The sequence below is a fragment of the Dasypus novemcinctus genome, chromosome 13 (genome assembly GCF_030445035.2).
Source record: "Dasypus novemcinctus isolate mDasNov1 chromosome 13, mDasNov1.1.hap2, whole genome shotgun sequence".
Taxonomy (NCBI): domain Eukaryota; kingdom Metazoa; phylum Chordata; class Mammalia; order Cingulata; family Dasypodidae; genus Dasypus; species Dasypus novemcinctus.
The window spans coordinates 18,639,703-18,662,154 of NC_080685.1; the positions used below are offsets into that span (position 1 = coordinate 18,639,703).

General features: G+C 35.0%; 1 protein-coding gene across 1 annotated transcript in view; it reads right to left on the minus strand.

The window, feature by feature from the left end:
• Positions 1–10,640: 10,640 nt before the first annotated feature.
• TSNAX (translin associated factor X) overlaps positions 10,641–22,452 on the minus strand; it is a 31,875-nt gene continuing 20,063 nt past the window's right edge. The window contains exons 5-6 of the mRNA XM_004467079.5: positions 15,933–16,060; positions 10,641–12,288 (exon numbers count right to left, since the gene is read on the minus strand). Coding sequence (XP_004467136.1) covers positions 11,911–12,288; positions 15,933–16,060 — 506 coding nt within the window. The 3' untranslated portion in view covers positions 10,641–11,910. The remainder of the gene's footprint in view (positions 12,289–15,932; positions 16,061–22,452) is intronic.

A 22,452-nucleotide genomic window follows, 5' to 3' on the forward strand; every position in this document is an offset into this window, starting at 1 on the left:
TCATAGAGACAGAAATTAGAGCACAGGTTACCAGGGGCAGGGGGCAGAGGGAAGGGGGCGTTAATACATAATGGGTATAGGGTTTGTGTTTGATGTGTTAGGAAAGTTCAGGTAATGGATGGTGGGGATGGTAGTCCAACATTATGAATGTGATTAATCCCACCGAATGGTATGCTTCGAAGTGGTTGAGATGGGAAAATTTATATTGCATGTTTCACAATTAAAAAAAAGAGCAACTAGAGAGACAATGACAATTAAATGCAATACCTGATCCTGGATGGGAACTAATAATGGAGGAGAAAAGAACAAAAAGGACATTATTGGAACATATGAAAAAATGGGAATATAGACTGTAAGCTTTTTATCAATGCTAAATTTCTTGAGCTTGGAAAAAAAAGATAATAGTACTAAGGATGATTACATAAGTGAATACCCTTATTCTTAGGAAATGTACATGGAAGGATTGTGTGTTCAAAGAGCATAATGTATACAACTTAGTCTCAAATGTTCAAAAATACACAGATAGATAAAATGATACATAAAATATGGCAAAATGTTAAAATTGGTGGATCTGGGTATCTAAAGGGGGAGTATGCTGGAGTTTTCTGTATAGGTGTTGCATTATTTTTACAACTGTCATATAAATCTGAAATTATTTCAAAATAAAAAGTTTAAAAGAAAGAAAAAGGTAGGGATAGCACTGAGTATCAATAGGTAATATCTAGCTAGCCTAGTCCATTCCTTTGGTTACTCAGCATTCATACATACACTTAATGCTATATTTAAAATTCCAAACTACATACTTTTACATAATACAATTAAATTGTCCTTCATGTGATCAAGGCATGATCACTGTGGCAGCTTGGGATTATTTTATCATTCACAGAAAAAGAAAGATTATGTTTGTAAATTAATCTTTTCCACTGGGTCTGATACCCTTTGATTGTATTAAATTCAGTTGAAGGATCTTTTATTAGATTACTTGATAAGATTGCCTTATGGCTTTGATTGGACTGTGTCATTGAGGTGTGACTCAGGTTGAGTCCCAGGCCCCTTGCTGGGTCTGATGTAAATGGACTCACACAGAGACACAGAGGAAAAGGGGAACTGCCTTGTTAAATCTGACCGTGTAAGAGAGATGATGGCTTAAGCATGAAGTCCCAAGAGGCTGGGCCCATGAGCAGCTCAAGAAGAGACCAGCTCTGCTATATAACTGAGAGTTTATAGCTGAAAAGAGAGTTTACAGCTCAAGAAGAGACCAGCTCTGCTATATAACTGAGAGTTTATAGCTGGAAAGAGAGTGGAACAGCTGAGACTGACATAAGAAGCCCTAAGAGACAAGCCCTATGCCAGCTTGCAACTTACATCAGGAAGAAAGTGGACCAGCTGAGCCTGAGAGAGGAAGCTCAGAGGGGAAAGAGAAACCAGGCAGATTGCCCACCATCTTGCTTCAACACATGGCAGCTGACTTTGGTCCTTTATGGTACCGTGTGTTGGACTTTTCATGGCCAAATAAAAACCCTTTATAAAAGCCAGCGTATTTCTCATACTTTGCATCGGCAGTCCCTTGGGAAACTAAAATAATCACCTTCCTAAAAGCAGAGAGAGAAAGTCCTATCAGTCACTAAATCCATCTCTAGATGATGATGTCCTTTCCTCTTTTAGTTCAATATAAGTTGCCTTTGCTATTCATTAATTTGAAGACTAAATTAAAAGGTTAAGCAACACGTGCACACCCCATATACAATAATATCGTAAAAGGAGAGGTGTGAGATAGGGGTCCAAATTTATTCTTTTGCATATTGATGTTATTGTGAATGGCGTTGTTTTCTCTATTTCATTCTTGTTTTTTTCATTGCTAGTGTCTAGAAATAAAATTAGTTTTTGAATATTGGTTCTATATCCTACAACTTTGTTGGATTCATTTATTATCTTGAATAGTTTCTTATGGATGGATTCTTTAGGGTTTTCTATATATGAGATCATGCTCATCTGCAAACAGAGATAGTTTAACTTCCTCCTTTCCAATCTGGATGCCTTTTATTTATTTTTCTTGCCTAATTTCGCTGGCTGGAGCTTTTAGCACAATGCTAACTAGACATGGCAAAAGCAGGGCTTCCTTGTCTTATTCCTGATCTTCATGGGAAAGATTTTCATCATGCATCATTAAATATGACATTAGTTGTAACTTTATCATTAATGTCCTTTTTAGGTTGAAAAAGTTCTATTGTATTCCTCGTTTGTTGAGTCTTTTTATCATGAAAAGGTGTTGGATTCTGTCAAGTGCTTTTTCTGCATCAATTGAGATGATCATGTGATCTTTTTCCTTCATTCTATTAATGTGGTATATTACATTGATTGATTTTCATATGTTGAAACAACCTTGCATTCCTGGGATAAATCCCACTTGGTTATGTGCAATCCTCTTAATATACTGCCAGGTTTGGTTTGCTAGCATTTTGTGGAGGATTTTTGCATCTATACTCATAAAAGATATTGGTGTCATTTTCTTTTCTTGGGATGTTTTTGTCTGGCTTTGGTGTCAGTACATTATTGACCTCACAGAATAAGTTAGGAAGCGTTCCTCCCTATTCTACATTTTTGGGAAAAGTTTTAAAAGGATTGGTGTTAATATTCCTTCAACCATTTTATAGAATTCACCAGTTAAGCCATCTGGTCCTGGGCTTTTCTTGTCAGAAGTTTTTTAATAATTACTCAGTCTTTTTATTGTTGTAGGTATATTCCGATTTTCTGTTTCTTCTTGAGTCTGTGTTAGTAGTTTGTGCATTTCTAGGAATTTGCCCATTTCCTCTAGGCCATCAAATTTGTTGGCATATGTTCATAGCATTCTATTATAACCTTTTTTTATCTATAAAGTCAGTAACGATGTTCCCTCTTTTCTTATTTTAGTAATTTGAGCCTTCTACCTACCACTCCCTTTCTCTGTCAATCTAGCTAAAGGTTTGTCAATTTTGTTGATCTTTTCAAAAAATCAGTTTGGTTACATTGATTCTCTCTATTGTTTTTCTATTCTCTATTTCATTAAATTCTGCTTTGATATCTATTATTTCTTTCCTTCTGCTTGCTTTAGGTTTTCCAGTGTCTTAAGAAGAAAGATTAGGTTATTGATTTGAGATCATTTTTCTTTCTTAATGTAGGAATTTAAAGCTATATATTCCCTTCTATGCAGTGATTTAGCTGCATCCCATAAGTTTTGGTTTGTTGTATGTATCTTCATTTTCATTCATGTCAAAGTATTTTCAAATATCCCCTGAGATTTCTTCTCTGACCCGTTGGTTATTTAGGAGTGTGTTTTTTAATTTTCACACATTTGTGAATTTCTCCACTTTTCTTCTGTTATTGATTTATAGCTTCATTTCTTTGTGATCAGAGAACATACATTGTATGCTTTCAAATTTTTGAAATTTATTCAGGCTTGCTTTGTGACCTAAAATATGGTCTACCTTGGAGAACATGCACTTGAGAAGAATGTGTATTCTGTTCTTATTGGGTGGTTTTATAGATGTGTTAGGTCTTTTGCTTAATGGTGCTGCTTAAGTCTTCTATTTCCTGCTTATCTTCCACATAGTTGTTCTACCTAATATTGAAAGTGGAGTGTTGAAGTCTCCATCTATTATTGTTGAATTGTGTACTTCTTCAATTCTGTCAGTTTCTGCTTCGTGTAGTTTTGCGGCTGTTTTCAGGAACATACATATTTGTAATTGTTACATCTTCTTGATGGATTGCCCCTTTCATCATTACATAGTGCCCTCCTTTGTCTCTTGTAACAATGTTTGCCTTAAAGTCTATTTTGTCGCTTCAGCTCTCTTTTGGTTATGTTTGTATGAAATATCTTTTCTCATTCTTTTACTTACAATCTGTTTGTCTTTGAATCAAAGTAATCTTTATCATTCCCTTCTTTATGTTCACTTTGGTTTTAGTTTGCTCTTCTTATTCTGATTCTTACAGTACTGAGGTTAAGTCTCTGATTTGAAATCTTTCTTTTTTAATCTAAACTTTAGAGCTATAAATTCCTCTCTCAAAATTGCCTTTGCTACATCCCATAAATTGGCATGTTGTATTTTCATTTTTATTTGACTCAAGATATTTCCTTATTTCCCTTGTGATTTCCTCTTTAAGTCATTAGTTATTTAAGAGTACATTGTTTAATTTCCACCTATGGTGAATATTCCATTTTCCTTGTTATTGATTTCTAGTTTCATTCCATTGTGGCCAGAGAAGATAAACTGCATGATTTCAGTATTTTTTAATTTATTGAGACTTGTTTTGTGACCTAAGATTGTTTATATTGGAGAATGATCCATGGGCACTTGAGAAGAATGTGTGTTCTGTCATTGGGTGAAGTGTTCTATACATGTCTATAAGGTCTAGTTGGTTTAGACTAGCATTCAAGTCTCATATTTCCTTATTGATAGTTTGTCTAGATGGTCTACACATTATTGAAAGTGGTGTATTAAAGTCTCCTACTATTACTGTAGAGCCATGAATTTCTCCATTCAAATCTGTCAGAATGTGCTTCATATATTTTGGGGCTCTGATCTTAGGTGCTTATATATTTATAATTGTAACATCTTCTTCTTAAATTGACTACTTTATCAGTATGTAATGACTGTCTTTGTCCTTTAAAACCATTTTTAACTAAGAGTCTGTTTTATCTGATATTAGCATTTCTACCCCAGCTCTCTTTTGGTTACTACTTGAATGGTGTATTTTTTCCCATCCTTTCCTTTTCAACCTATTTATGTCTTTGAATTTTAGGTGAGGCTCTTGTAGACAGCATATAGTTAGGTCATACATTTTTATCCATTTTGCCAATCTCTGCCTTTTGACTAGAGAGTTTAATCCATTTACATTTAAAGTGACCATTAATAATACAGGACTTTCTTCTGCCATTTTGCTATTTAGTCTTTGTAAGTCTTATACTTTCTTTTTCCCTCAATTCTTCCACTAATGCCTACTTTTACATTTATTTGATATTTTGTGATGTACTCATATTGAGTCCCTTCTCATTTCTACCTAGATATATTTTTCATAATTTCCTTTTGGTTACCATGGGGTTAAAACTTAACATCCTAAATATATAACATTCATATGTGATTTGATATCATCTTGGTTTCAATAGCACGCACATACACTGTTCCCAAACCCCTCCATTCCCTCCCCTGCTTTTTTGTACTTATTACAAATTATGTCTTTGTAAACTGTATGTCCAAAACCACAGATTATTAGTTTTTATGTATTTGCATTTTAGCCCTGTAGGAAGAAGTGGAGATACATACCAAACAAAAATACAATAGTACTGGCATTTATAATTACCCAAATGGTTACCTTTACCACAGGCCTTTATTTCTTATGTGACTTTGAACCACTGTCTAGCATCCTTTCCTTTCAGTCTGAAGAATTCCCTTTAATATTGCTTATAGGACAGGCCTAGTGATGATGAATTCCCTCAGCTTTCTTAAACTATCCTTCATTTTTTTAAAGAAAGCCTCACCAGATAAAAAATTCTTAGTTAGCGATCGTTCTCATTCAGACTTAAGTATTTCAACCATTGCCATCTTGCCTCCATGGTCTCTGATAAGAAATTCACACTTAATCTAATTAGAACTCCTTTGTACCTAACATGTTGCTTTTCTTTTGCAGTTTTCAGAACTCTCTTCATGTTTGCATTCAACAATTTGATCAGTTTATGGCAGGACATATTTCTCAAGTTTATCCTGTTTGATGCTCTCTATGCTTCTTGGATGGGAATATTCACATTTTTCAAGAAGTTTTCTGTCATTATTTCTCTGCTTATTCCTTCTGCCCCTTTCCTTCTTCTCCATTCAGGGATTCCCTTAATGCATATAATGGTATGCCTGATGCTATCCCAGAATTCTTCAGCTATTTCTGCTTTTTATAATTCTTTTTTATTCCTGCTCCTCAGACAAATTTCAAAATTGTCTTGTCTTCAAGTTCACTGTTTCTTCTGCCAGTTGCAACCTAGTGTTGAAATCCAGGAATTTTTCATTTCACTTATTGTGGTCTTCAGTACCAGTTGTTCTGTTTGGGTCTATTTTAAATTTTCTCTTTCTTTACTCAGATTCTCAGATTGTTCATTCATTGTGATATCCTTAAATCTTTGTGTTTTCCTTCATGTCCTTGAGCATATCCATTGTTTTTCTGATATCCTTCTGTTCTCTTTTTCCTTCGTCTCCTTGTTTTTTTTAAGATTTATTTTATTTCTTCCCCTCCCCACCCCCAGTTGTCTGTTCTCTGTCTGTTTGCTGTGTGTCTCTTCTTTGTCTGCTTCTGTTGTTGTCAGTGGCACGGAAATCTGTGTTTCTTTTTGTTGCGCCATCTTGTTGTGTCAGCTCTCCGTGTGTGGTGCCATTCCTGGGCAGGCTGCAATTTCTTTCGCACTGGGTCGCTCTCCTTATGGGGCACACTCCTTGCGTGTGGGGCTCCCCAGCGCGGGACACCACTGCGTGGCAGGGTACTCCTTGCGCACATCAGCACTGCGCATGGGCCAGCTCCACACGGGTCAAGGAGGCCTGGGATTTGAACCGCGGACTTCCCATGTGGTAAGCAGATGCCCTAACCACTGGGCTAAGTCCGCTTCCCTTCATCTCCTTATTGAGCATATTGAAATCCTTTTTTAAAAGTTTTTGTCTGGTATATCAAGACTGGTGTTCTTTGTTGTTTTCTGGATTTTTATTCTCTTTCATTGGATGTCCTATCATTTCCTGTTTCTTCGTCTTCTAATCTTGTTGCGCATTGTACATTTTATTATTTAAAGATGTTAACTCAGGATTTATTCCCTGAGATGTTTTTCTTGTGTTTGTAACCAGTTAACCATATGAAAGAGATTTTCTTGAGTGCGGCCCTATCTAAATCCACTCAAGATGTAGGCAAAGTGCATGATCCTGGGCTTGTGCTTTCTAGTGGCCTTGGTTCTACTGTTAGAGGAGTTTGAATGCCTTCTCCACTTCCTAGGAGACACACCTCCCTGTCCTGGGTGTTTTTCTGTAGGACTTAAAGCAGGTAGGCCTTTGACCTTGGCCTTCTACAATTGTGTTTTATTCTGCCTTCATGGTTTTGAGATGCTTTTGCCTAGTGGGCAAATTCTGGTAGGGGAGGCACTCTGGAGAGGAGTTTCCCAAGTCAGTCTTTCCTAACCAGAACAAGGCCAGGAACCCACAAATGGAGTGCTGGCTGACTCAAAATTGCCCTGGAGAGGGAATGAAGGCGGGGCCAGGAAGGATGCTGGAGCTCCTTCCATGGCTCCCTAAAGCTACACTCTCTTGATTTGCCCAGTAAATGCAGTCCTTCGACTGTCCTCAGCAGCTCTGAGAAGTATACTGTCTTTAAGTCTCCTCTTCTGCCTCTTGGGTAGCTTGGGACAACAGCAGACCTCAAAGCCTGACCCCAGTAATTCAAAGTAGTTAATCAAAAGCCATGATCAACAGATGACTTTTTCCCACCTTAGTAATTTGGTATTATTTATGAGTTCCAAAGAGAGATACAGATTATGTTTGTAAACTGGTCTGTTCCTCTGGGTATGCTGCTGTTTAATTGTATTATATTCAATATATATATATTTTTTATTGTAACATTTTTACAAAATCAATTAAAAAATAAAAAATTAAAAATTAAAAAAAAAAAACAAAAAAAAATGTATTATATGCAGCTGAGATGTCTTTGATTAAAGTATGTTAAGATTAGGGCTTTGATTTGATCATGTCATTAGAGCAGGCAGGGTTGAGTCCCCACCCTCTTGGTGGGCTATATAGATGAACATTCAATCAAGGAGACACACAGAGGAAGAAATACAGAGGAAGAGAGAGAACTCCACAGACACAGAAGAGGAATGAACTTTTGATCCTGTGGCCTGGGGAGAGAGATGAGCCATTTGCCTGATAGACTACAGCTGACCTTGTGAAGCGACTAGAGCAGCTGAGCCCTGAAAGAAACAACCCTCCAGCCTCCAGCTGAAATCGGAAGAAGTTGGGCTCACAAAGCATTAAGAGGAAGAGAGAGGCTGAAGCCTCACAGACATCGCCTACCATCTTGCTTCAACATGTGGCAATAGACATTTGGTGAGAAAACACCTCTTATACCTTTAGTTGGACTCTCTAGGGCCTTGTAGCTGTAAGCTTTTATCCCAAATAAATACCCTTTATAAAAGCTAACCGATTTCTGGTACTTTGCATCAGCACCCCTTTGGCTGACTAATACACCACCTCTGATGTTGCAGAAGTGGATTTTTAAGTCCCTTTCTGTTACCAGCAAGCTATGTCACAGGTTGGACCCCACTTTTGTCAACCACCACGTGGAGAGAGCAATTTACTGGTATTTGCTGTAATATACCACTCTTCCTTGTGCTCCTCCCTGGGTAATGCTCCACTGGACTCCAGAGTTTTGGAATAGGTGATTTAAGCAGTTCCTGCCTGTTTAATAGTTGTTTTGATGGAGGGACTGATTCCTAGAGCTTCTTACTCTACCATCTTCCTACTATCATCCATGTGTATTCCTTAAGAACAGGGACATTCTCTTTGGTAACTATGAGGCAATTGTCAAATTTGGGAAATTTAAGTGACATGCTATTAACAAACACCAAGTCCATGTTCAAAATTTGCTGATTGTCCCAAATTTCCCTTAGCGCTTTTCTGCCCTCCTTTCCCACCCCAATGCAGGGCCACACAGTGGGTTTAGTTGTCACGTCTCTTATCCTGCTTTTGATAACTGTTTTTTTTTTTTTTTTTTTTGATACCTGGTTTTGACCATTTTGCTTTTGCTGCACTATTAGACCTCTATTTCTAGGACTATGACATTCCCTCTACCAGCCTCAGCTGTCTCAGATAATTCAACCTGGGTAGGACAACCCTAGGAACCACTACACAGAGGTCCAAACACTGGTGTATTGCCTCCACTCACTGCAATATTCTGCCCTTGGAGAAATTCATCTTCAAAAGGCACCGCCAACAAAGACTGTGAGATTTTACATCTGGGAAATATCAAACTGAGTTCTCACCCCAAGGTGAATTGTCCACCTTGCCCAGTTTCACCAGAAGCTGAGAATGGCTGCCAAGAGCAGTGAGCAACCTGCCTCCTCAGCCTAAGAACTGCAGGGCAGGCTGGACATTAGTAGAGACAATGCCCTCAGAAAACAGTGGTCTCAGAGTCATCACCACATTGTGATGCATGGCATGGACTTCACCGTCAGATCACTCTACATCACTGCTGGAAGAGAGGTCTGTCTTTTTGTGCAGATCACAAACACTTACCAGACATGAGAATAGTGTCTTTAAGAGCAGTGACTACAGCTGTAAATAGTTCTCACTCTCCAGGGTACCACTTCAAGGGAGAGCTGGGAAACATCCGGTCGAACTGTATAAACACTCCCTCTGAACCTAGAGGCGGCCCTCACTAGGGCAATCTTAAGAGCAGATTCCTTTCCCTTTCCTGGGCCACAGCTTTTAATAAAGGGTGAACAACTTTTTTTAAAGAAAGCTTATATTTTAACCTGTATTATTTCCTGTTTCTAAAATATTCTGCCCCTTTCAAAGCATATTTCAAACTTAACACAGGAATATCACTGGCATATTTATTAGCATCTTTCCTCGTGCCACCTATAAAAACTTCTAAGGTTCTGCAGGTGTACTCTGGAAGCCACTGATTTAATATATGCAGAAAATTACTTATAAAAGAACGAACCCGATTTTATTTCTGGATACTGCCAGCAACTTGCCAATTTTTTTATAATAAAGATGAAAAATGTTGATGATATCAGAGCATTTTAAAACTACAGATATTCAATAGGTATTTGGAGATACCCTATCATCCTCGACATGCTCTGTGGGAAGTTATTAATAGCAATGGCACCAACCCAATTGGCAACAGGTACTGGGGACTGCCTACCCAAAAGGCCATTCTTCCTTTCTTCTCTGATGGTAACACCCTAATTTCATGTCATGTATTTGCCCCTCTCCTCAGGGATAAATCAAATGGTGTATCAATGTTTAGTCAATAAGGTATGAAGTGATATATTTCCTGGGAGCTTAAGGAAAAGGCTTCTTTACTGGTAAAGTAGCACAAGGAAGGATCTAATCTACCTTTCTTCTGAACAGTGTCAGGTTGTCAAGATGGCTGGACCTGCAGCAACTATTCTACGTTCATAAGGGGAGTCAGTTTGAGGAGAAGATGGTGAAGATAACACAGAGAGAAGGAAGGACTCTGTGTCCTTGATAAGATGCTCAAGCTGCTGAGTTAACCAACCTTGAAACTCTTCCTACCTCTGAACTTGTTTTAATAAATAACAAATCTCCATATTAAGATAGTTTATACTAGATTTCCTGTTTCATTCCCAAAATTCTAAAACACCTTTATTAAATGCTTAATATGATCAAAACATTAGCTTAAATTCTATATTTTAGCATTTTATTCAAAAGACTTTCGTTTTAAGCATGTCAAACATTCATCAATCTAATATTATTTTATTTTTAACATTTATAAATTTAACTTCAAGTGGTAGAAGAAAAAAAACACATAATGAGACTCTATGGGGAAAGAGGGGGAAAAAAAAATCCAACCACCACCAAACAAAAAACAAACAAAAAAGCCAACATTAAACTAATTCATTAGTTTTACTACATTTTATTTTCTCTTTAGGCGATTTTTTTTTTTTCGGAAAATTACATTTTCAAAGAATCAGCCCTTGCAAACAGTCAATCTTTCCAAAAATAAAATCCAGTTATCTAGAGTCTCAAAACTCACAAAATCAAATGGAAATGTCTGTTGTCATCCAAAAGTGTCATACTCAAGTCAGTTTCACATCACAGGGAAAAATCTATAATTTTAGTAGGCAAATTTCAATTCTAAATATTACTAGAGACTACCATAGTTCTTCTCAACTGTGTTGACAATTGTCTTATTGCTGAACTGTACAAGATAAATTTTCTTTGGTAACTTTTTATACTACCAATTAACACAATTGGACAGCTGTAACTGTTTGGATAACTTAGTAGTTCAAATTTTTCAGAACTTCTTTATAGTTACCTAAATGTAATTTCTATTAGATGCTAGAATAGGAAAGCCTCCAAATATGCCTATAATATAATGTAATATAATAACAAAAAAACTGCTAAATAATCACTACTAAAAGCCTTTCAGTTCTGTGTTCAAGGGTATAATTTAATTTAACCACCAGTGAACATAATACAACATTAGCTCCAATTCCCTATCAGATCTGCTGTGATAAAAAGACAAAAAAATAAATGGAAGAACTAACATCTCGGTAACCTGTCAATTCTTCTGGAAGGCTGTTTCATATGAGTTCGAAATGACCTAAAATTAGCCAGAATAAAATATGAATTCTTACAGTACCTCATAAACTTGCACTTAATCAAAATAGACTGATAGCTTATTAAATCTGTAAGTTCTTGTTCTGTGGAATAAGCCTATTTTGGAGGCCTGGCACAATATTACCAAGACATTTAAACAGGAAGCTCAAGTCAAGATGAGTATCTAAGAAATCTTTTCTATATATAAAATCACCAATTTAAATTACAAATGGCTTCCACTAAATATTAGGACTCCAAAATTCACACAAAGTAAATTAAAATATGTATAGCAGAAAGTACACTCTGAAGCATGTTCACATCACAAAGATAAATGAAGGTTAATCAGCTAAATCCAAAATAGGCATAAATGCAAACATTTTTATGCAAGCTTTTATGAATAAAAGAAATGATTTATCCAGATAATTTTATGTACAGCTTGTATACAATTTAAAATAAGTCCAACTGAAAACATTTCTATGTAAAAGCCACAATAAAGTCAAATCAAATACTAAATAACAGTCTTACAAATTGGTCTCTCTTAAGAGTTCTTAAGAGAGTAATTCTTATTCTAAGAAATGCCTTCCTCTTGATCAATTATTTCTGTTTTAACCGAAAACACATCTGCCAACATATGTTTTGGAATTTCTGAACCTCTGACTTTCAAGGCATAACAAGCATTCTCCACTTTGGCCAGACTTTGTTTCAAGGTATACAGCTTCTTAGAAACCTCGTAAGGTCCAGTGTTGCCAATGAATGAAAACCCATCATAAACCTGACGTAAAAACTGGCTCACTTCAAAGGGGGTGTCAATGTCCCCATTCCCCACACTGTTAATACACATCCGCATCAATTCTCCAGTTAAGTCAGCCACTCCCAGAAGGTAATCAACAGGTGTGACTTTCAGGCTCCATGTTTCAGACTGCTTATCCTGTGCATCAGAGGAGAGCTGGTAAAAAACACAAAGAAATCACAAAGTGAAAAAGAATGATTACGGCATGTATCACATTTATTATAAGGTGCAAAATCAATAGCAGATCAGTCATACTAATCTTCTTTAAATAAAACAATCTATTTTGCTTATTGACTATTTGGGATGTAACAAGATATATTCATGGTCTGGATAGGGAGTTTAACCAGATGATATCAAGATACTTTTTAAGTCTCACACTGTTATTATAAAGTCAACTATATTTACAACTTTACTTGCATACCTAGTAAAATCAAAACATTTTAAAATGAGGTCTAATAATTGTATAATTTGACTGCATAACAATCACTTATTTAAATGACAAACCATGAAGTCCTCCATGTGTTCTATTCATTCATGTTTTCCTAAGTCAATGAGTCCCTTTCTGGCCTCTCTTCTTTCTCCACACAGCACCAACAATCATGATTTATTATTTTCTCAGTGCATCCTCCTCAATTACTTTAGCCTTCTTACTTTTCTACTATACCTGCCCAGCAAAAACACAATCCTGAATCATTACTAAAATCTTTTTAGTTTTTTATTCTAGTGGCTGCATACTATCCAATTCTTAAAAACCCACAACTACATAAGGGTTGTACCACTACAAATTATCACCAATCCTCTTATTCTTAAAAGATCCTCTCTCCAGGCCTTTCAAATACTCAAACCTCTACTGGTCTCCTCATAGCTACTATTTAATCTCAAACCTCTTCAGTTGCCTAATTTCATTCACCTGGTCATTTTTCAGGTCACCTGGCAATCTCTCTCAATACCTTTATACCTACAAAAAAACTTACTTATATCCACATCCATCTTTACCTTCTATCCTCCAGTCTCAGATGATGAGTTGTCCCTCCTCTTGTTTGAGGTTAACTCTTCCAAATGACCTTGACCCATTTCCTCCCACCTCTTCCAGGACCTTGCTTCATAAGGTGTGTGCCCTTGGGCAAGTTATTTCATCTCTCTAAACCTCAGTTTCCTCATCTGTAAAATGGGATAACAGTACCTACCTCAGAGGTTTATTTTAAGGATTAAATGAGATAACATTTACCAAGTTTTTGGCATAATGCCCAGCACAAAGTAAATACTCAATAAATGTTAGCTGCTATCGCCATTTACCATCATCATGTCAATCTTTTCTCTCCATGTCAAGTTCTCCCCCTATGTTAAGATTCTTTCTGGAAGAGGTGATGCCTAAGGTGATATTTAAAGACTGTATGGGACTTAGGTAAAATTGTAATTATATTGGAGGAAATTTTAGACAAAGGGAACTGCAGAAGTGTGATGGTGAGAACTGTCTTGTGTATTTGAGGAACTAGTTAGGTAGATCTTTTGGATAAAGTTTAAAGTAAAGAGTAGTACAAGATGACACCAGAGAAGGCAGACAGGTATAAAATGCCACATCAGGGAACTTGAACTTTACCTATGGGCAATGAAGAGTCATTGAGATTTAAGCCAGGAAATGACAGAGTCAAATTTAGGTTTTATTAAGACCACTTTCATTGCTCTATATCTAATACATCAATCTTAATATTGTGGGGGATCTTCAAAGACCATCTGATCCAATCCTTTCATTGCAGGGAATAAGAAAGGAGCCCCAAGAAACACATAGGTCACAGAGCTAACTAATGGCAGACCTGGGTAAGTACCCAGAGTCTGCTTCCCAGTTACTCTGATGCCTTTTAAATATCATGACACAAAAGTACCCGTTATGTTTTGTTTCTATTTGTTTCTATTAACTGTCAGAGAACTGGCATCATTTTAGAAAAGACAGACAGTGATGGAGGGATGCATTTAATAAGTCATTTATAAAAATAACCTTTGTTTAAGAAAATATTAATGTTTTTTGCTTTGCTCCATTATACATTTCCATGGTTATAACTAAGTAGTTAGTTTTGGGGAAAGAAGTATGTTTAAAAAAATTAACAAATTTCAACAAATATTGCCAAAAGATTAAATTCTGCTTTGGTAATCTCATTTTACAGACTAGGGAAAAGAAAATATTTAAAATGTAGTTTTTTAGGATGCATGCTTAAGTATTTAGGGATGAAGTATCACAACATCTATAATTTAAAATGGTCTAGCAAAAAATATTTAGATGAAGCAAATATGGCAAAATGTTAAAAACTGTTGAATACAGGTTGTAGGTATGTGGTTATTCAATGTGTTACACTATTTTCTCTATTTTTCTGCATGTTTGAAGTTTTTCAGAAGTTTTTAAAAAGAAAATGCAATTAAATAGTTTTGACAATATTCCCAATAGGCAAATGAGAAGCAAAAATCTTTCCCTATTACATTCCCAGAATTTTCAGCACTAAATCTTTAGCACTAAAAGAAAAAATTATTTATGTATATGGTTTTAACAAGTTGAAGTATATAAAAATATTACAGTCTCATAATCTCAGAATAATTTACTACCTAACATTCTGAAAATATGGTTTTACTCTCAGTTTCACTCTGCCTTTTCCCCCTGATAGCTTCATTCTGAACTAGTGAGAACTTGAAAAGAAGGTGTGGAAGAGATACCAAAATATATTAACTTTCCTAAGGTTTTTTTAAGAAGGCGTGTCAAACAGGCTTCCCTTACTTCTTTCCATAGTCCAATCTTCACTAAATGAATAAAAAAATATTTCAGAATTTTGCTTCTCAAAATGAAATTTCTTCCTTAATAAGCTTCAAGTAATTAAAGAGTAGGGAAAATAATGGTTTCCTTAAAGTAAGTTATATGTCTCTTATGCAAAACTAAGAGTCCCATTTTGTAATATTAACATTTTAGTAATATTCAAAAAATATTTCTACACTTTTTTCTGTCTCCTGCCTACCTACTCTAATTCCTTGAATGATGTTTAAAATTAAAAATAAAAAAGACAAAGGAAAAAAGCTGCTTAACTTTACTAGTATCTTAAAAGGTATCAAATATTCAAAATAGACCATCTCACTGCCTAAATATATCTTGAAACCCAGAAAAAAAAATGTATTTTGTTTAAAAGTTGAACTGCCAAGTTTCCCTTTTCTCAATCCAGAAGAGTTACATAAATTTTAGATACAGGTCTTATAAATGCAATATGTTATTAACAGCTATCGCTTTGATAATAACTTTTATAATAACTAATCTTTGAGCATTGATGTGTCAAGTGCTCTGAACTACCTAATTAACCTTGAAAACAATCCTTTGAGGTAGGTACCTGATGCAGGTGATCCCCATAGTACATTTTGAGAAATACTAGCAGTGTGGATAAGACCCAGGCTTGGATTCCCTAAAATGCAGGTGATAATCTTTACCTCATCAGGTTAATAAAAGGATTAAATGAGATAGTGCTTACAAAGGACACGTGGTAAGTACCAAGTGAAACTGAAAGTTGATTTATAGTAATTACTCAAAAGTATTTTTCGAAAAAAGTATTATTTCCCCCAAAAGTCCCATAGTTGTTCTTGTTTTATCCATTAACTAAAATATATGAAGAAACTTATTCCTCTACTTGAGATCCTAAAAAACTGCACCTTAGAAAGAACATTCCCACCTCAACTGTCTTAGGACAATTGTAGAATTGCAGGAGATTTATTGGCTTGAAATACTACAATAAATTATACAATAAATATGAAATATGATTTTAAACTCTTACGGTCTTATTTTCTTTCCCATCGTCTTCTGTTGTAAATATCAATTGTTTATTAATTTCATCCATACTAATTAATGATCGTGTTTTGATAAAGTGTTGAAAAGAGACAGCTTCCACATATTCCTGCAGTCCTGAAAAACCAACCAAAAAAATTACTAAAATCAATCACTGTAAGAATGTCATAATAAAGAAGCTTCAGACATATCACCTAGCCCAATAAAGGCTTAAAGGATTCCTCCTGTAACACCAGCACGATGTTAGACACTTATAATACAAAGAATCACCCACAGGGTGGGAACAGCACTAAACAGCAAACACTTCTGTGGCTGAACTTTATTACCAGCTCTAATAAAACTGTGTTCAATTTTCTTCTTTCTAACTCATGAGTAATTAGTTTTGGAAATCTCTCTTTCCTACAGACAAATGTTAAGGAAATTTAGAAAGAAATTTTAAAAGAATTTAAGAATTTTAATAATTTAAGAATCCTAGAATTTAAGAAAGGGTTATTCCATTAATTTTCATAGGTGTAGATAGTTAGAAACTATCCAGCAGATTTTTTTTTTGGTTCCTTAAGCAGCAAAACAGAACAATTAACCAAATAAAATTAAGGATCATTTGGGTCTTTCTTAAATTTTAACAAGTAAAAACACTTTAAATAATGAAGATAAAAGTGCCAATATACTGTTTGTCTCTCTGGATTTAAAAATGGATCTAAGATGAAGGACAAAAAATGCCTAACTCCTCTTGCTTTAGTTTTCAGATTGTTCAAGTGTACTGTTGAAGGCAGAAAAATCAAAGGTGATCACTTAAAAGTGTCCCTCAACTACCCCTCTACCCTTTTTAGTTCCTTACCTATACCAGGTTCTCTCTTGGTTCAGGATATTTGCATTTTACTCCCTTGGCCTTTCTTCCATATGTGGCTCATTCCTTTACCTTAACTAATTTTTACTAATCCTTTAGAGTTCGATCAAAGATTTTCTGAAGAAATTTACTCTGACTCCATGCCATTCTAAGCCACACCCCTTATTATATAGGTTCTCACAGTTCTATGTTGCTTTTCCTTTGTAGCACTAATTAAAATTGTATTTAAATAATGTACACATTGTTGCCTAGTGTTACCCTCTGCCAGAAGGGCAACACCATGACTGCCTTGTCCACGCCTATATCCCTACTGCCTAATATAATGTCTTGCACATAACAGACACAAAAACATGGTTAAATGAGGTACATCCATTTAAAAAAAACTATTTAGTAGTTAAAAATTAAATTTTAGAAAAGCATTTAAAAACAGGAAAATGCCCATGTGAAAAAAACACACAATACATTAGATGAATAAAAATTATAAAACAGCATATACACTAGATTATAATTTTATTTAAAAAGACAGCAGGAAATAAGGAAAACCTGCCACTTAAACAAAACACCAAGAGGACTGTAGCCACTTCAGCTTTCTAAGCAAGGTGACACAGTTCATTCTAGAGGGAACAAAAATTGCTATATTGTTCTCTTGTGCTTACAGAGATCAGTGGGGAAATATCATGTCTTAAGAATTCTTTGCTGTTCAAGAAAAGATTGAAATTTCAGTTTTCCCAGGTCCTCTATGGAATAGAGTCACAGATTAGATGTCCCTTTGTATGGTACTTTAAGGAGTTTTGGGATATTCAAGGGTAGAAATGGAGCTAAGCTTAGGGTAGAGACAATACTTCGACTTGCATAATAAAAGAGGAATCATTTTAAGTTTTCAGCCCTTGGAGACGAAAAAGTGTGTGGGGGGTGGGGGGAATCCACACACACAAAAATACAGATAGTGAAACGTAAATGATTATTTCAAAACTAAAACTACTGTTGATTCTGAGTGAACTTTATTTAAAAAATGTTAACTACTGAATAATATATGGTAAAACATTCTTTTGTCAACAGAAAAAAATATTCGACTGAATTCACTTTTGTAAAGAGTTATTTTATGTATGTCAGTTTAAAGCATGGAAAATGGTTTTAATAAATACATTTCAAAAAATGATCTGTTGTTTAGTGAAATCAACTAAGTACAACCAACTACCAGGTCTGAGTCTCAATTGTAAACCAAAAGCACTAGCCACCATGATCTCTACGGTACTTTTCAAATCTAGAATGTTATGGACTATTTATTTTTCCTACCGAAATATAAAATAAAAAGTCTATCTTAATGAAGCTAATCCCATTTGCTTCTGTGAGAAGGCACTGCTAAATAATAAAAAGTTAATAGTAGTTTTAGTTGTTGCTAAAATGTTCGTGATTGTATTAAATGCATATAAAATAATATTAAATTCACTGTATGAAAATAAGATTCTATAATTCAAAAGCTTATGTATGTATACATGCCCTTCCCACCTTTACCTGCTTCATTACATTCAACTCCACATAAAATATATTGGCTTTTTCTCACTTTGGTCTACTTTTCTTCATGCTTTCCTTAACCTTATTTTCTAGTCTCTCTAATATACTATATACTTCCATGCGTCCATGCTATTCTGGCCTATCAAGAAAGTCCTCTCTCCCATCTTTTTTCTACCTATAAAAAAGTTTAAATACTTTGATATACTCTCATCAAAGCAGCACTCATTTCTTTATTTCTACTACTTAATACTTGTACTTCAGTTAAAATTTTCTATTGGCTTTGTATTATGAACAGCTGTTTAATCACCTATTTGAACCCTAAGGCAAGGATCATGTCTTTATAGCTCTACTCTACCCCTTCCCCATTCCCAAAGATCCTAACTCATACATAAAAGGTACTCTAAATTGCTTTCCATAATCTCTCCCTGCTCCTCTACACTAGTTTTATGAAACTATAAGTGCTTTGACAGAAGTATTTTAAAAATTAGTATTCTTATGTTCACAACTATCCAGTTATACTTAATTCACAATACTTTGGACCAAGTCCATTAAAAAAGAAATATTCTTACAAAATCAGAGTACAAAATGCTGAAGTTCAGAATCAGACATCTTATAGTTTTACTTTTTAATAGGGAAAAAAGAGATTATGAAACAAGAGCCCTCAAAAGTTTATTGATAATGCCAATCTCTTAAATGTGGGTGGCTATCAGATATTAAATTTTCATGTGTATCTAAAATCATTATTTAAGTCATACTCAGGATGTGTTTGATTACTGTTACTTCAGAGATGAGATGGTTTTCATGCTATACCACAGAGAAAGTTCAAGGACATTTGACCCAAAACACTGAAAAGCATTTTGGTCACATGTAGGTAAAAGGATGTTTAAACAAGTTGTTTCAACCTGATGAAAAGGACATCCGCTATTTTAAGTGAATAATTCCCAAGGTGAAAAATTTCAACCTACTGCCATATTCCGTCAAACAATGCCTTCCCCTTCTGTTTTTGCTTTGGATGAAATCCAAATAGAATTATTTACAGAATCAGCTGCCAGTAAGAGAGAAGTTTGTAGGTTACTTTTATGTAATTTGTTATTTTTCTCCTTGTTCTATTAGAACATATACAGGGAAACCTAACTAAAGGCTTCTGCTTATTTTTACTGATTTTTTATTTATGCAATATACATCTAACCCAACTGTCCATCAAATACCATCCATAAAAAGACTAGGAGGCAGCTGTTTTGCCTCCAGAATTATATCCATATTGAACACAACTGTGTCCCTAAAATATCTAAGGGGAGCCAAGTAACTGCCTCCGGGTACACTGTTACTGATAGTGATTCAATGAAACAGTAGGAAAGTATTCTTTGCTAAAATTAATCTGTGCTTTCCTGGAATTTGCATTATACCATGATTAAAAATAATGTGGCTCTTATTCCAGGGGACTTTTCTCCTGTGTTAAGTCAAAATATCTAAATATGCATTTCGAATATGACATTTAATGGACTTTTGTTTGCTTATTATGTACATTGTTTAAAAGCAAATGATATTTATATAAAATGTCCAGAATGGGCCAATCTGTAGAGACAGAAAGTAGATTAGTGGTTGCCAAGAGCTAGGGAAAGGGGGGATGAGGAAAAAGGGAGAATGATTGGTAATGTACGGGATTTTTGGAGGGCTGATGAAACCATTCTAAAACCGATTGTGGTGATGATTATATAACTCTGTGAATATACTAAAACCCATCAAATTGTACATTTTAATGGGGTGAATTGAATAGTATGTGAATTAGATCTAAATAAAATAAACACTATACACAAAGGTCAATAGCCAAGACAGAGATTTCACTATAAACTTAAATTTCACATCTCAACTTTCTTTCCAGACTTTAAAGCTTTAAAAAAAAAAAAAAAAAAATTGTTTACTATATGACCCAGTGATTTCACTGCTAGGTACATACCCACGAGAACTGAAAACTTAACTCCACACAAAAACTTGAACATGAATGTTCACAGTAGCATTTTTCATAATATTCAAAAAGTGGAAAGAAACCAAATGTCCATCAACTGACTAGTAGAAAAAATAAAATGGGGTATAACTACATTTTATACAGCCATAAAAGGGAATGAAATATTGACACATGCTACAGCTGAGATGAACCTTGAAAACCTCACAATAAGTGAAAAAAAAACATACATGAAAGGCCATATATTGTTATGACTGTATTTATATGAGATGTACAGAATAGGGAAATCCAGAGACTGAAAGCACTTAAGTGGTTGCCAGAGAATGGGGAAGGAGAGAGGGGGGATTGACTACTAATGGGTACAAGGTTCTTTTTATGGTGCCAAAAATGTACTGGAATGAAGACAGTGGTGATAGTTGTACAACCTTGTAAATATACTAAAAACCACTGAATTGTACAATTTAAAAAGGTTAATTTTATGGCATGTAAATTAAATCGCAATTTGAAAATTGTATTTGTAACTATTTGAAAAAGTGCCACTTGAATTTTTACAAGTTATCTTCACCAGACCACATCACTGAAATGTCAAAAATAAAAATAAAATCTACCTTTGATTCCTGAGTCACTCTGGTAAAAATCTACCCTCAAATATAAGAAATGTACATCACAAATAAAATATGTTAGCTTTGTAAATAAGTGAAGGAATATTTAAGCAAACATATAAGCTCAGGTCTGTCTCCTTTCTATTTTATCTCACTGAATAAAATCTTATCTGTTAAAAGCACACATGAATGACCAAAAAAGTTAGGCTCGATCTGGGGATCTTCTAAGTTTACCAGAGACAATTTTTCTAATACCAAAGGGTCACAGTCTATCAATTTTAACCCCTAAATCAATCCCTTAAACAACCTAACCCTTGTCAGTACTTTCAACCTCCCTGTCCCTTGGAATGACCTTCAAAATATTCTTAATAGAATTATAAATTATTATATAAATCAATATAAGCCAAATTTTAAAATACATTCTTATTTTCTTAATACATTAAACTATATTTATTACAGAACAGCTTACCAAAGTATAGCATAAATTACTCATCAAATCCTGATAATTCTCAAATCATTTCTTGATGTGGCCCTCCTCTCCTATAAGGCTTGTCAATCTCTCTACCTTCTAGAGCCCATCCTGTCTTGTTTCCTCAGGGATTCTACTCCATCAAATATTCTCTTCTTCTTTCTGTATCTTCTACTTCTTTCCCCTTAGTCAAGGTTCCACAGGTCCCAATCTTTGGCTTTTTTCTCACTCTACATTGTCCTTGGACAATAATATCCACGTCTATAAATTCATCTACACTTTGTAAGTTGCTGACTCCAAGGCTGTAACTTCAGGTTAGACTTGTATCCTGAGCTCTCCAGAGCCATATATCCAATTGCCTACTCTATAATTTCCAATTATTCATATCCAAAACCAGTTCCATCTTTCTGTTTTCTTCTCTAAACAAATGACATCCCCACTCACCTATGTGGTCAAACCAGAAACTTAAACATTTTCCTAGACTATTTTCCTTCCCCTGCACTTTCAAAAAAAAATAAAATAAAATAAACCACCTCCTAAAAACATGCCCTTCCCTCTCCATCCCCACTGTACTCATTAGGCCCTATTCATTTCACACCTAGAATGACCACGAGTGTCTCCGTACTCACTGCTTCCTGCCTCCAGCCTCCCTCCAAATAAAATGACAATGGCATAACAGAAAGTATGTACTTGAAATAAGGACGTTATAGGTTCAAAAGCCAATTTAGTCTCTTACTGGCTGTATGAACTAAGATAATTTTACTAACTTTTCTGCACTTCAATTTCGTCCCTTGTAAAGTACAGACATTTAGCTACACTGTAAGGTTTAAATAGACTAATACATCAGTTTCTGGTATGAGTCCTCTTAATTATGTGTTGAATTAAACTGAGGTGAGATAATTATGAGTGTCTAGCATCAATTTTTGTTAAAACAGCATTTTTAACTTCTTTTTTAAGAAGTTCTTCTTTTTTGTTCTTCTTTTCAGTGTATTAGCTCACAACTGAAAGAGGACACTGTTCTTCCAAAATGTTAACCTGGGTGATTCTAAGATGCTTTTTAGGTAGCTAAGAAGTAACAGCAAACTATGCTAAAGGAACACTATTGTTTATCCC